The sequence below is a fragment of the Poromitra crassiceps genome (assembly GCF_964638095.1).
Source record: "Poromitra crassiceps genome assembly, chromosome: 8".
Classification (NCBI taxonomy): domain Eukaryota; kingdom Metazoa; phylum Chordata; class Actinopteri; order Beryciformes; family Melamphaidae; genus Poromitra; species Poromitra crassiceps.
The window spans coordinates 5,851,128-5,863,544 of NC_139629.1; the positions used below are offsets into that span (position 1 = coordinate 5,851,128).

General features: G+C 42.9%; 1 protein-coding gene across 1 annotated transcript in view; it reads left to right on the forward strand.

Moving 5' to 3' along the window:
* The window catches only part of LOC310781501 (collagen alpha-3(VI) chain-like), a gene marked incomplete at its 5' end in the record, with an annotated part of 84,725 nt that overhangs the window by 50,546 nt on the left and 21,762 nt on the right, over window positions 1-12,417 (forward strand). Inside the window, 10 exons of the mRNA XM_083642141.1 lie at window positions 5,292-5,903; window positions 7,988-8,608; window positions 8,771-9,370; window positions 9,519-10,127; window positions 10,443-10,777; window positions 10,867-10,945; window positions 11,092-11,237; window positions 11,333-11,425; window positions 11,542-11,595; window positions 11,938-12,009. Of these exons, the coding sequence (XP_083498267.1) occupies window positions 5,292-5,903; window positions 7,988-8,608; window positions 8,771-9,370; window positions 9,519-10,127; window positions 10,443-10,777; window positions 10,867-10,945; window positions 11,092-11,237; window positions 11,333-11,425; window positions 11,542-11,595; window positions 11,938-12,009 (3,221 nt within the window). The remainder of the gene's footprint in view (window positions 1-5,291; window positions 5,904-7,987; window positions 8,609-8,770; window positions 9,371-9,518; window positions 10,128-10,442; window positions 10,778-10,866; window positions 10,946-11,091; window positions 11,238-11,332; window positions 11,426-11,541; window positions 11,596-11,937; window positions 12,010-12,417) is intronic.

The window sequence follows — 12,417 nt, forward strand, 5'->3', positions numbered from 1 at the left end:
GAGTATTGGCATTGTCATTAGTCAGGTAGACACCAGAGACATGCAAACAATTACATCCAATCCACAATTCATTTTCAAGGCAAGGGACTTTTCAGAGCTGCCAAGTGTGCTGTCGGACCTACTTACATCCATTTCTGAAGTCTCACGCGTTGGTTTGACAGGTAATATGTTCTCATTTGAATTGTTTTTTTTAAGTTAATATGGTACATTTTTCACTTGGTACCTACACATTTAGAATGTTATATTTATAAATGTATACATTTTATCTTTTTTTTTTATATTATTCCATTTTAAATCCATCAAAAATCAAAATCCACATATTTTCATGGTGTTGTTCACCATTAAACTTTGCATTAACTGCTGTTGTTAACCATCACAACAATCTCACTTGCAAACCAGATTTTATAATAAATATCTAACAGTGTGGAAGAAGAACTTTGGAAGCATTCTCTAATTAATTTAAATAGAAAAATAAAAATGATTCAGTATAAAATATTGAATTACAAAGACAAAAATAAATGTAGATACATAGGGCCCTATCGTTTGCGCACCTCTTATGCCATCTTCCCTGTGTCTTATGCTATCATCTGCCTCCACCATCCAGTTTTGCGCTGGGATCTAAGCACAGACAGGTGTAGGCGTGGCCCAAGCATGTCCACGCAAAATACTGGCCTTTGCACACCTCTTATGCTATCATCTCCCTCCCGCAAGTGTCATTTTGCACTCTGGCGAAGATACTATCACCAGGTTCCGAGCGTAAACACAGGTTTGGGCGTCGCCCATGCCAAACCAGGCGTGTCTGCACAAAATGCTGGCCGCAAAGTCCTTGTGTGCACGCAATTTTAAGACCACCTAATAGAAGGTCTTAAACAGCTCTTAGCCCTAAAAAAACCCCAATGCGCCTGTGAGCGCATCAGTATTCTGCATGCAGTGCAGGAAATCCTGGCTTGGATACATTACACACGGCATGCATGTCGCTCTCTCTCCAAAACCTTGTGCGCGCACACACTCTCCCCCCTCTTCAGAATGCCACGTTGATTTTCAACTATAGCCTACATTGCAGAAAAAACACACACCTTGATTTAAAAATGAGAATTTGTTTGTCATAGTTTTATTAGGCTACATAATTCCCGGCCATACAGGTCTGTCGTGTTAGGTGTATAACAGTAGATTACTTTTGAGAAAGTTGTGCCGGCCAGTATACAGTAACCTCTTTCCCTGCAATTGCACGCAAGACCACGCTTCTCCACAGCGCAGATGGCGTGGCCGCAGTCAATAGCTTAACCCGAGAGGACAATTCTGATATAGGCTATTGAAATAGACTAGAATTAAATTATCACACATCCCTACCCTATTAACTCATTGATTGCCAATGACGTCGATCGGCGTCAAAGTAAATAGTAACGTTCAGTGCCCATGACGTTGATCGGCGTCAAATGCGTTTTTGACGGTGGGACGTGGATCAAAGCCTCAGGCATCTCCTGTACAAATATTGTAGCTATTGAAGGTGTATAACCTATTTTACGGACTCATTAGGTGGCGACAGTGCTCTCCAGATTAGAAAAAGGTCAGGAAAACAGCAGGAAAAAGCCCTGTGATGAAAGAGAAACCGCTCATGCTGCAGCCAGAGCCATATAGATTGCTCTGGCTGGAGCTGACGTTGGCTGCGAACAGCAGTCAATCCGCGCCCACAACTCAGCCCCTCTGTCTCTGCTGTATAGTTTCTCCACACGATTAGCCGCCAGAAAAGCAGCACCCGACGCCGAAGCGCCAAACCATTCTCAGCAGTCCGGTTTGGCTTTTCCGTGTCACGCTGGGAGCCGGCGCACAAAAACGGAGCACTCCGAAAATAGACGCTGGGTGCGTGAGGCTGTGTGTTAGTGTGGGGAGGAGTTTGCAGCTGAGGGGGGAGAGGGGGGTGGGGCACGCAGGGCACCACACAACTACACCACGTCACTACATCAGAAAATATTAGCTTCAGACTCAGTGAATGTGCTTGAAATGCTTCATTTCACAAAAGGCTGAATAACTCGGCTTCTAATTTGAAACGCCTGTTTTTGCTGAAAACAACCTATCTTCTCCGGCTCATAACTAAAGAACGGAAAATGGTATCAATAAACTTTTTTTTGCTGATGATACAATAGAGTCTCCTCGTTCTTTGTGCGTGTTCGGTGTTTACATAGTAATATCACACAATATTCTGTGGGCCTCGAGAAATCACTGAAAACGCTCTGAAACTCTGGCACTGGGAGCGTCCGTTCTCCAAAAGTGGCTGGCACTCAATGAGTTAAAGAAACAAATATTTTTACATGTGTATGTTATAGCCTATATGAACAAAATGTCTAATTACAGTAAGCACACGCTTTGGGACATATAACACCATGGGGATATCCACTGCGTAACTGCGCGACAGCCCTTTGATGCATTTCAAATGGAATATCGTTCCAACTCGATGTTGATCTATCTGAAATTATATGGGACAGGAGTTTGTCTATAGTTCAACTCTGCTCAATTAACAGCAGACACCAGCGGATTAAATTTAAAGTTTATCACCGTCTTCATTACTCCAAGCACAGGTTGCACAAGATGTGTCTCACCACTATGTGATAGGTGTCAGGTCTCAGAGGGCACACTGTCTCATGCTTTTTGGTTCTGCGCCTCACTATCCGTATTCTGGGCCAAAATATTTGACTGGTACTCCAAGTCCTTTAAAATAACCCTACAGCCGAATTCGCCATCTTTGGCTGCTCGGCGTCCTCTGAACTTCCCTACAGCTGTGCAACAATCTCTGACACTGGGGACAACTGTTGCCAAAAGACTTATTCTGAAGGAATGGAAGTCCTCCTCTTCACCTTCTTTTCAGGTGTGGCTGATGGACATGATTTCTATAATGGAGAAACTCAGGTCCCTGAGAACCAACTCATTCAAAAGGTTCTCAACTGTCTGGGACCCGTTTTTGGCATACTTTGATGAGGTTAAGAATGATAAGTGACTGAATATCGTTCCATCAGCACCAATTTTCGTTATCACCATTTTTATTTGTATCTAATGGTTTATCTATATTGAATCCGAACTTGTTCATCCTCCAATTCTCTCCCTCTCTCTCTCCCCTCTCTCTCTCTCACTGTCCCTCTGCTTGCCCACTCAGCGAGGAGGAAGCTGCTGTGGCTTTTAAAGGGGGGTGGACATGATCACACTTGTGAATAATTTTGGGCTTATAACATGCCTATATATACGCAGAGTGCAGCTGGGCAACACGGCATGTTGTGATTTATAGATGAGAACATAGCTCACACAGACATTTTTTAATCTGTTATGGGTATTGAGTACAACAAAGGCAGATATTTCAGCTTTGGAGTGACTCTTAATATAACATAAACAACTTACTCAGTATTTTATATCTTACTCAGTAGTTGCTTTCTTCGTCAGCTATTTTGATCTTGTTTCAGTGGAGATTGATTTTCAACTCTTTCAATTCTTTTGTTACAGTATATATCGTGGAATTGTCCTTTGAATTTGTTGGCATTGTTTTCTCATAACAATGAGCTCTCACTTGGCACCCGCTGGTCATTTTTGTTTATATCTTTCATTGACTCCTCAATTTTCCATTAGAAGATGCCACATTGATCTTTATATTCTTGCATTGTTTCTGCTAGCATGAGATGATCATTTTAAGGAAGGCTTTCTACTTTCAAGCAGTATTTTTCACTAAAATACTGGATCATTTTTCCTCTACTACTTTGAATACTTCTCATTAATTCCATGCGGCGAATGATCTTTTCTTGTTTACTTGCAGCCAGACTTTCGGTTACTGCTGTATATTATCTTATTTCCATCTTTCCCCATTCATGTTTCTGCCAAATGTCTTGTTTCACCTACATGATGCACTCTTCTCTGCAGAATTGCGTATCGGAAGATGTGACGTTGTTTTCCTCATCGATGGCTCGGATGGTAGCCGAAGTGGATTTCCTGCTATGCGTGACTTCTTGCGAAGAGCCATTGAAAACCTTGATGTGGCTAGGGACAGAATAGCAGTAGTCCAATACAGTGGAGATACAAAAGTGCACTTCTCCTTGAAGTCCCATTCAAGTAAAGACACGGTCATCAGCATCATTCGAAAATTGAGACACAAGGGAGGAAGACCACGGAATACGGGAACAGCTGTACAGTATATTTTGGACAATGTATTCACACCCCTTGCTGGTAGTCAGTATGATGGAGTTAAGCAGGTGTTGATAGTGCTCTCAGGAGGACCCTCTAGTGATAGTGTTGAACAACAGGCTGCATCCCTTCATGGTCGAAATATTCTGACCTTCATCATTGGTATCGACAATCTCAGTCTTTCAACCGTTGCGTTGAATACCACTTTTGTGTTCCCAATCAGAGACTTTGGAGAGCTCCCAGACATCTTATTAGATGTACTCTTGACTTTAAATCACATTGGTGTGACAGGTAAGTTGCCACAGTCTAAATTGATAAGTTGTGAGTAAATATTCTAAAAAAAACAAAAGGAAAAAAGTTCATTGTCATTTTTGCTACAACTTGATACTTTAAAAGTCATCTTGAATTTACTTAGGCTACATGTATATTTTTGATGGATGGATCTGATGTCAGAAATGAGTTCCCACTTTTAGGTGGCTGTGAAGACAGTCCAGCACAGCAGAGATCCATTATAAATAATATATATAAACTCTTACACAATCAAATCAGTATTGTGGATGTAATTATACATGGCATAAAAAAGAGGTTAATTGCTAAATACTCATGCTTTCCCCTAGTATGTCAGAGACAATGATTTAACCCTCTCTTCAGGGATACCTGGGTTATCAGGTGCATGGAGTGTTTTCCAGAAATGTTATTTTAACTATAAATGTTTAAAAGTGTAGGTTTATTAGACCGTATACCATTATACTAAACAAAACAGACACTACTTTTCAGGTTAGACTGACATTTGCTGCATGCTGCAATTACAATCTGCTATTGGGTGATCCATGATAAAACAGGTAACAACATCACATCAGACGATAGCAGATTGCAGTTACAATAGCATGCATCCACAATCAATAAAACCTTCAGACTGGGCTTTCCCCCATGTTATTAACTTACCCTGACACAATCTCTCAATCAGATTTTTCCATTGAGTAGTCGTATTTCAGGTATCCAATCATAGTTAGTTGAATTGATATTGAACACTGCTGTGTAAATGCTCTTTTGATTTCATTTAACCCTTTGTCACATATTTTAATTGTGTACCGGAAGATAATAATAATAAAAATCTCCTCCTTTTTCAGCTGAGTCGTATGGTCCCAAGAAGGATGTGGTCTTCCTTGTCGATGGTTCTGATGGTGTTGGACGGGAATTCCCTATTATCCAGGAGTTTATGCGCAGGATCGTGGACAATCTTAATGTTGGCGAGAATAAGATCCGGATTGGTGTGGTCCAGTATGGTGACTCTCCAAATGCTGATATGTATTTGAACACACATACATCCAAAGAGGGTGTTTTGAATGCCATCAGGGAAATAAGGCAACGTGGAGGAACGCAACGTAACCTGGGCCAGGCCTTGGAGTTTGTCAGTCGGGATGTCCTGACAGGAGCGCGTGGGAGCAGGAAGCAGGAGGGTGTACCGCAATTTCTAATTGTCGTCTCCAGTGGAGGTTCTACAGATGACGTTAGTCGTGCAGCATCATCACTCAAACGATCTAGGGTTCTGCCCTTCAGCATCGGGACCAGGGATGTTAACCCTACCGAGCTCCAGGTGGTCTCATATGTTCCTAACTATGCCTACACTGTAGATGACCTCCCTGGCCTGTACACAGTCCAGGACAACATAATCACAACTCTGAATGAGTTGTCGGATGCTGACATTGCCATTTTAAATCCAGTTTTCCCACACTATGAAGGTAATTTTCCCCAGTTAAAGGAACACGCCAACATTTTGGGAGATTCATCTATTTGACATCTTCCCAATCGTAAGACAAGAAAATAGAGTACCTCAGGCCCATATCTAGGGTGAGGTTACTGGGTGGGCAATTGAAAATTTGGGGGGGGCAATGAAAATAGTCATACCAAAAAAAAACTCTGTTGCATTATATTCTAACACTAAACTGTTCCACTAGGTGTCCACATTGTGCTGTGGGTAACCTAAGTATGAACTTTCACTCAGGGGACAGGCCAATGTTTACAAAACTCCTATTATTAAAACTATTTGCAAACTAACTATGTACATACCAAACTAACTAACAAACTAACTATTTACACAACTGTTATTATATTCACAAGACTTTTAGTCTTAAAAGTGAAAAGAAAACAACTTTGAAAGCAGATTGATTTACCATAAAACTTAAAAACATCCTTCATCCATAATTTCAATAATCAACTCCATAACAGTTATTTTCATTGGATGACCTTATTTCTCAAATTAAAGACTAGTGCAGTGAGACTTAACCATAGCTAAAAACTATTTGCCATTTAGCCTTCAAACCTATATTTACAAGACTTTTAGTCTTATTCAAACTCAAACTGAAATTAAAACTTTGAAAGCAGATTGACTTTGTTACCCTAACAAATAAATAACAATCCTTCATCCATAGTTTAAAATAATCAACTCCATAATATTCTTTGTATTGGATGAGCTTATTTCTCAAATCAAATTAAAGCTATAACTACTGTTAGGTGCCCTAAACTAACTAACCCAGTGGTCTCCAACCTTCGGGTCGCGACCCTAAGTGCGGTCGCCTGGAATTCAAAAAGGGCGATTAAAAATAATAATAATAATAATTGGGGTGGGCAAGATTAATTTTTGGGTGGGCATAGCCCACCCCTGCCCCCCCCTAGAATCGGCCCTGGAGTACCTTCTCTTCTCTGTGCATGTACTAGAAAAATAGCGAGCGCTACTTACAGTAGCTTAGCACAATGAATGGTAGTCAATGGTACGGCTGGCCTACCCCCGTTAGCATGAGCAAATATGTTTTTTTTTTTTAAATAAACAAAATGCTTCCATACTGCTCGCCTGGCGTAATCCAAGTCTCCACAAGGCCCTGATATGCCAAGTTGACTTGAAAAAACATCATTTACACAATTTCTAGCTGAAATATTGTTATGTACAGCTGGAACCCAGCGCCTGGCTACAGTGCAGATTTCAGCTAAGAACAGGGTGTAAATTATGTATTTTTAAGTTAACTTGACATCTCAGGGCTTGTGGAGACTTGGATTACGCCAGGTGAGCAGTATGGAAGCATTTTATGTTTTTTACCATTTACCATTTACCATTCATTGTGCTAAGCTAACTAGCGCTCACTATTTTTGTATTCCACGCACAGAGAAGAGAAGGGACTCTATTTTCTTGTCTTACTATTGGGAAGATGTCTAGGCGAATCTACCAAAATGTTGGCGAGTTCCTTTACGTTATCTCTGACCAATAATGTTTAATGAGTTTGACATAACACAGTTCAAAAAGGGGTGCCTGGGTAGTGTAGAGGTAAAAGCCCTTGCCTAGAGGTTCAATTCCTGGTAGCGGCACCTCCAGCTTGGTCAGGCGTTCCTACAGACACAATTGGCCGTGTCTGCGGGTGTGAAGCCGGTAAGATATGTGCCCTGGTCGCTGCACTCGGCTCGGGCGCCTTTTCAGGGGGAGGGGTACTGGGGAGAATAGAGTGTGTCCTCGCCGTCAGGTGAAACGACATTCACATGTATCGGAGGAAACATGTGCTAGTCTACAACTCTCCCCAGATCAGCAGAGGCGGTGGAGAAATGAGCGGGACAGCAGGGGGGAGAAAACGGGCGAAAATCCAGGGGGAAAAGCACACTTTAAAAATACAAACATCTATTGTTTAAAAAGATTCCTTAGGTCAGATTCACCTACAGAAAGTTTATTTTAGAGGATAGATATATATATATATCCTGATGAAGCTATGCACGGTTGTCACATAATTGAATTCAGTTGTAACTGTAGCTAACAAACAATATTGTTTGCTGTCTTTCGCAGTTCCCACAATAGCCCCTGGAGGAGACAAGAGGGATGTTGTGTTTCTAATTGATGGCACAACAGCGATGCGTAGTGAGTTCCCCTCCATCCGTGAAATGATCAAGAGAGTAGTGGAGAAGCTGGATGTAGGGTTGGATAAAGTCAGAATTTCAGTGGTGCAGTACAGTGATGATGCCAAGGCAGACTTTTTGCTGAATGCATACTCCACCAAAGATGAGGTGCGACATGCTGTGACAAGGCTTCGGAGTAAAGGTGGGAACCTCCTGAACACAGGTCGGGCTCTCGAGTGGGTCTCCAGAGAAATCTACAAGAGGACAGCTGGAAGCCGTATTGAGGAAGGTGTGCCTCAGTTCCTCATTCTAGTCACAGGTGGTAAGTCTGCAGATGATGTAACCGCTCCAGCTAACCAACTTAAGAGTAACCTGGTAGCTCCTCTTGCCGTTGGCTCAAGGAATGCAGACCCTGATGAACTGAAACAGATTTCCTTGAAGCCTGAGTTTGCCTATACAGTTGACAGTTTCCAACAGCTTCCAAACGTGGAGCAGCACCTTCTTGCTTCAGTCAACACAATGACCACTGATATCATCAGAGAGAGTTATAGTCCTCCTACTATCATACCAGGTATGAAATACTATATTGTCAAACATCAACGTGTTTTTCATATAATTGCAGTGAACTAAATTGAATTGAATTCATCAAGTGGGAATCATAAAATTAACCATACAAATTTCACGAAATAAATTGGAGAAACCCTTTGTCTCTTTATTGTCCTTTCCTACTCAGGATTCCCCCTTCTTGACCTTGGGAAAAAGGACATCATTTTCCTCATCGATGGCTCAGACAACACAGGTTCTGTTGGCATTGCTCATATCCGTGATTTCATCCTCAACATTGTCCAACAGCTTGATGTGCAGCTTGACGGGGTGCGTGTGGCTGTTGTCCAGTATGCAGACAGAGTGAAGACCGAGTTCTCTCTGAACTCACATAACAACAAACCAGCTGTTCTCTCTGCCATCAAAAGGCTACGTCAGATGAGTGGACGGTCTTCAGACCTGGCAGAGGCCATTGAGTACGTCATAACGAACGAGCTCAAAGCCTCTGCTGGTGTGCGTCTGGCCGACGCCTCCCAGCATCTTGTGGTTCTCACAGGTGGACGTTCCCCCACTGATGTGTCTCTCTACGGGCCTCGGCTTAAAAACGCCCGGGTCAACTGCATTGGTATCGGAGCTGAATCTGCTGACACAAGACAGTTAAACCAAATTGCCACCTCACCAGCTGATGTCCTTCAAGTTCTGAGATTCCCTAGCTTGCCAGCCATCCAGACCTCCGTTATTGAGAGGTTGAGTAGAACCATGACTGACCCGGAACCTACTATTGATCCATGTAAGTAGTGCAAAAAGATGCTAGCTACTGCAATCATACAATTAAGCTCATATTAACGAGATAGCATCATATTTATATTGAGTCAGTTTTCTCTTCTCCTATTGTCCCCCTTCTTTCTCCTTGCAATATCTCAACTTTCATCTCACAGCACTGCCGAAAGCTAAAGTGGCTGATATTGTGTTTTTGGTGGACGGCTCCATTAACTTGGGCAAGGACAACTTCAAGGAGGTGATGATGTTCATCTACAACCTAATCGATCTGTTCTACAACACAAGGGACAACCTGCGGATTGGCCTGGCACACTATGCCACAGATGTGACTGATGTATTTTACCTCAACACATACACTGACAAGGAGGCCATTCTCGATGCCATCCTTGCAGCAGAGTACAAAGGCGGACGAAGAATCCACACTGGTGCAGCCATTCGCCACGCTGAGGCGAATCAATTTTCCAAAGCCAGAGGCAGCAGGAAGGATGAGGGGGTCCCTCAGATCCTGATGGTTGTCACTGGAGGACGATCAGCTGATGACAGTAAAACAGCAGCCCTTGGTCTGAAGAACAGCGGCGTGAGAATCTATGCCGTGGGAGTGGGCGACATCGAAGATGAGTTAGAAAACCTGGGAAGCGAGTCCACCACTGTAGCTCGTGCAAGCACCTACCAGGAGCTTTCAGAGCTCAATGAGCAGATCCTGGAGACGTTGGATGATGAGGTGAAGGGTGTCAGTCTTTGCACTGGTGTGCAACCAGCTACTAAAAGTGAGAATCACAGAGATGTATTTTTTACTTGCCAATAGACTTTTTAGTTATATAGTGTGTATGTATGTATGTATGTATGTATGTATGTATGTATGTGTATATATACAGTATACAGTGTATATATATACACATACATATACTGTGTGTGTGTATAATTGCAAAATTATTCTATTTAGAAAATGTCCGATTCTGTTATTAATTAAGTGTGCTATGGGAATATAAGAATATGTATTGGTAATCAATATTATTGACTTCCAAATGTTGCCTGTGGTTCACAAAGTAAGGCATTATGTCTAACCATGTTCTCTCTCACAGCCTGCAGCGTGGAGGTGTTGGTAGGCTTTGATGTTTCCTCCCAGAACATCTTCACTGCTCAGACCAACCTCCAGAGCAAGATGGGTGCCATTCTGCAGAGGATCTCCAAAATGGGAAGCATCAGTTGCTCGTCAGGGCAGATTCCCTCTGTGCAGGTGGGCATATTGGCCATGGACTCTGCTTCTGAGCCTGTCCACCTGGACTTCACAGACAACGTTGACCAGCTCTTTGCAGACTTCAGGGCTCTACACAGCCGTGGCCCCTATCTCCTCAATGGCAGGACCATCTCAGCTTACACTGATAGGTTCAAGAGCAGACAGGACAATGTTGTCAAGGTGGGTTAGCGAATCTTACCTCTATCAATGTATAGATTCACCAAAAATGGGAGCAAATGTGACACTGAATGGTGTTTCCCCCCCTGAAGGTTGTCATCCATCTGACTGATGGTCTTGATGCCCCATATGCTGAAATGAAAAGGAGGGTTGAGGAGCTTCACCTGTCAGGTAACAAAGATGGAGGATATAAACTGCCCTCAAATGATATGTATCCTGAACCACAGATATATGAACTAATAGTAATATTATACTCTAGTAACAAGTCAGGATTTCTCGTCCCATCCACTCTTGTACATACGGTATGTGCCAAACAGGTGTGCACAGTCTCATCATGGTTGGCCTGGAGCGGGTGCCCAAATTTGAGGAAGCGGTGCTGCTGGAGTTTGGTCGAGGGTTCAGGTACACCAGGCCCCTACGCGTCAACATCATGGACCTGGACTATGAACTGATGGAGGAACTGGTGAGTTGTCATGTTTTTTCTTGTCTTTTTCTTTTAATAGTTGTTTGTTTCCTCCCTTCAATCACTTACACTTTTCTTTCTTTTTTTTTGCACAGGACAATATTGCAGAGAGGGAATGCTGTGCAGTACCATGCAAGTGTACTGGTACCAGGGGAGACAGAGGAGCAGTTGGACTTCCAGGGCCTAAGGTATCTATTTTATGATGTACTTTTCTGGGCATTTCTAGAAAGACATACAAGACCAAACATTTCTTAACTATAGCAGAGATGGATTGTTCACTGGACTTTGCTGTGCTGTCTTTCAGGGTGGTCCAGGAGGAGTGGGAAGCCAAGGACATCCTGGAGATGAGGGTGGACCTGTAAGTTTGATTTCCCTGCTCATTTGCATGAGGGCTTCTATTACAGCAGTGTTTCCCAAAAGGGTCCCGGACCCATGGAGGGGGGGGGAAGGGGGTTGGGGTGTCGGCAACCGGTCGTCATGGCAACTCATTACCGTATGTTTTTTGTGAGTTTGGGTCCCAGGGAGACACAAAATGTATCTTTTGGTCCTACGATGAAAAAGATTGGGAACCTCTGTATTACAGTATACTGCTTTTCGGATTTGTTAGGAGTTAATATGTGCCTTCAGATGTAATCTTCCTAATAATGTTTGTATTTTGTGTCTACATATTTTGCATAACATCTTTGGTGTTTAATGACAGGGAGAGAGAGGTCCTCCTGGTGTCAACGGAACCCAAGGTTTCCAGGGATGTCCCGGACAGAGAGGTGTCAAGGTAAAGGATTTTCACCTTAACCTTAATGCCTACCCCACACTACAGGATAATTTGCAAGATTATGGCCAAGATTCCCCCCTCCCGATTTTCTCGGGGGTGCTCCCGATTTGAAGCGCGTCGGGCAGATAATCTTCCCAAATGATCCTGTAGTGTGTGGGGTTCAAAGATTCACAATCGGGAAGACTGCCTCTTCCCGATTGTGAATCGGCCATATCTAACATGTTAGATATTTACAACCCGACAGGAGATTGCATCTTGAGCAGAGAGCCAGTAGTAGCTGCGTTTCCATTAGTTTTTCGCAAAATAAACTGGTCCGCGTCCACCCGCAGCCCCGCACAGAAACAAAGAACGAGGAAATTGTCATCGAGGTGAAATACCCGTGCGTCTTTGAACGGGACGGAAAACTAA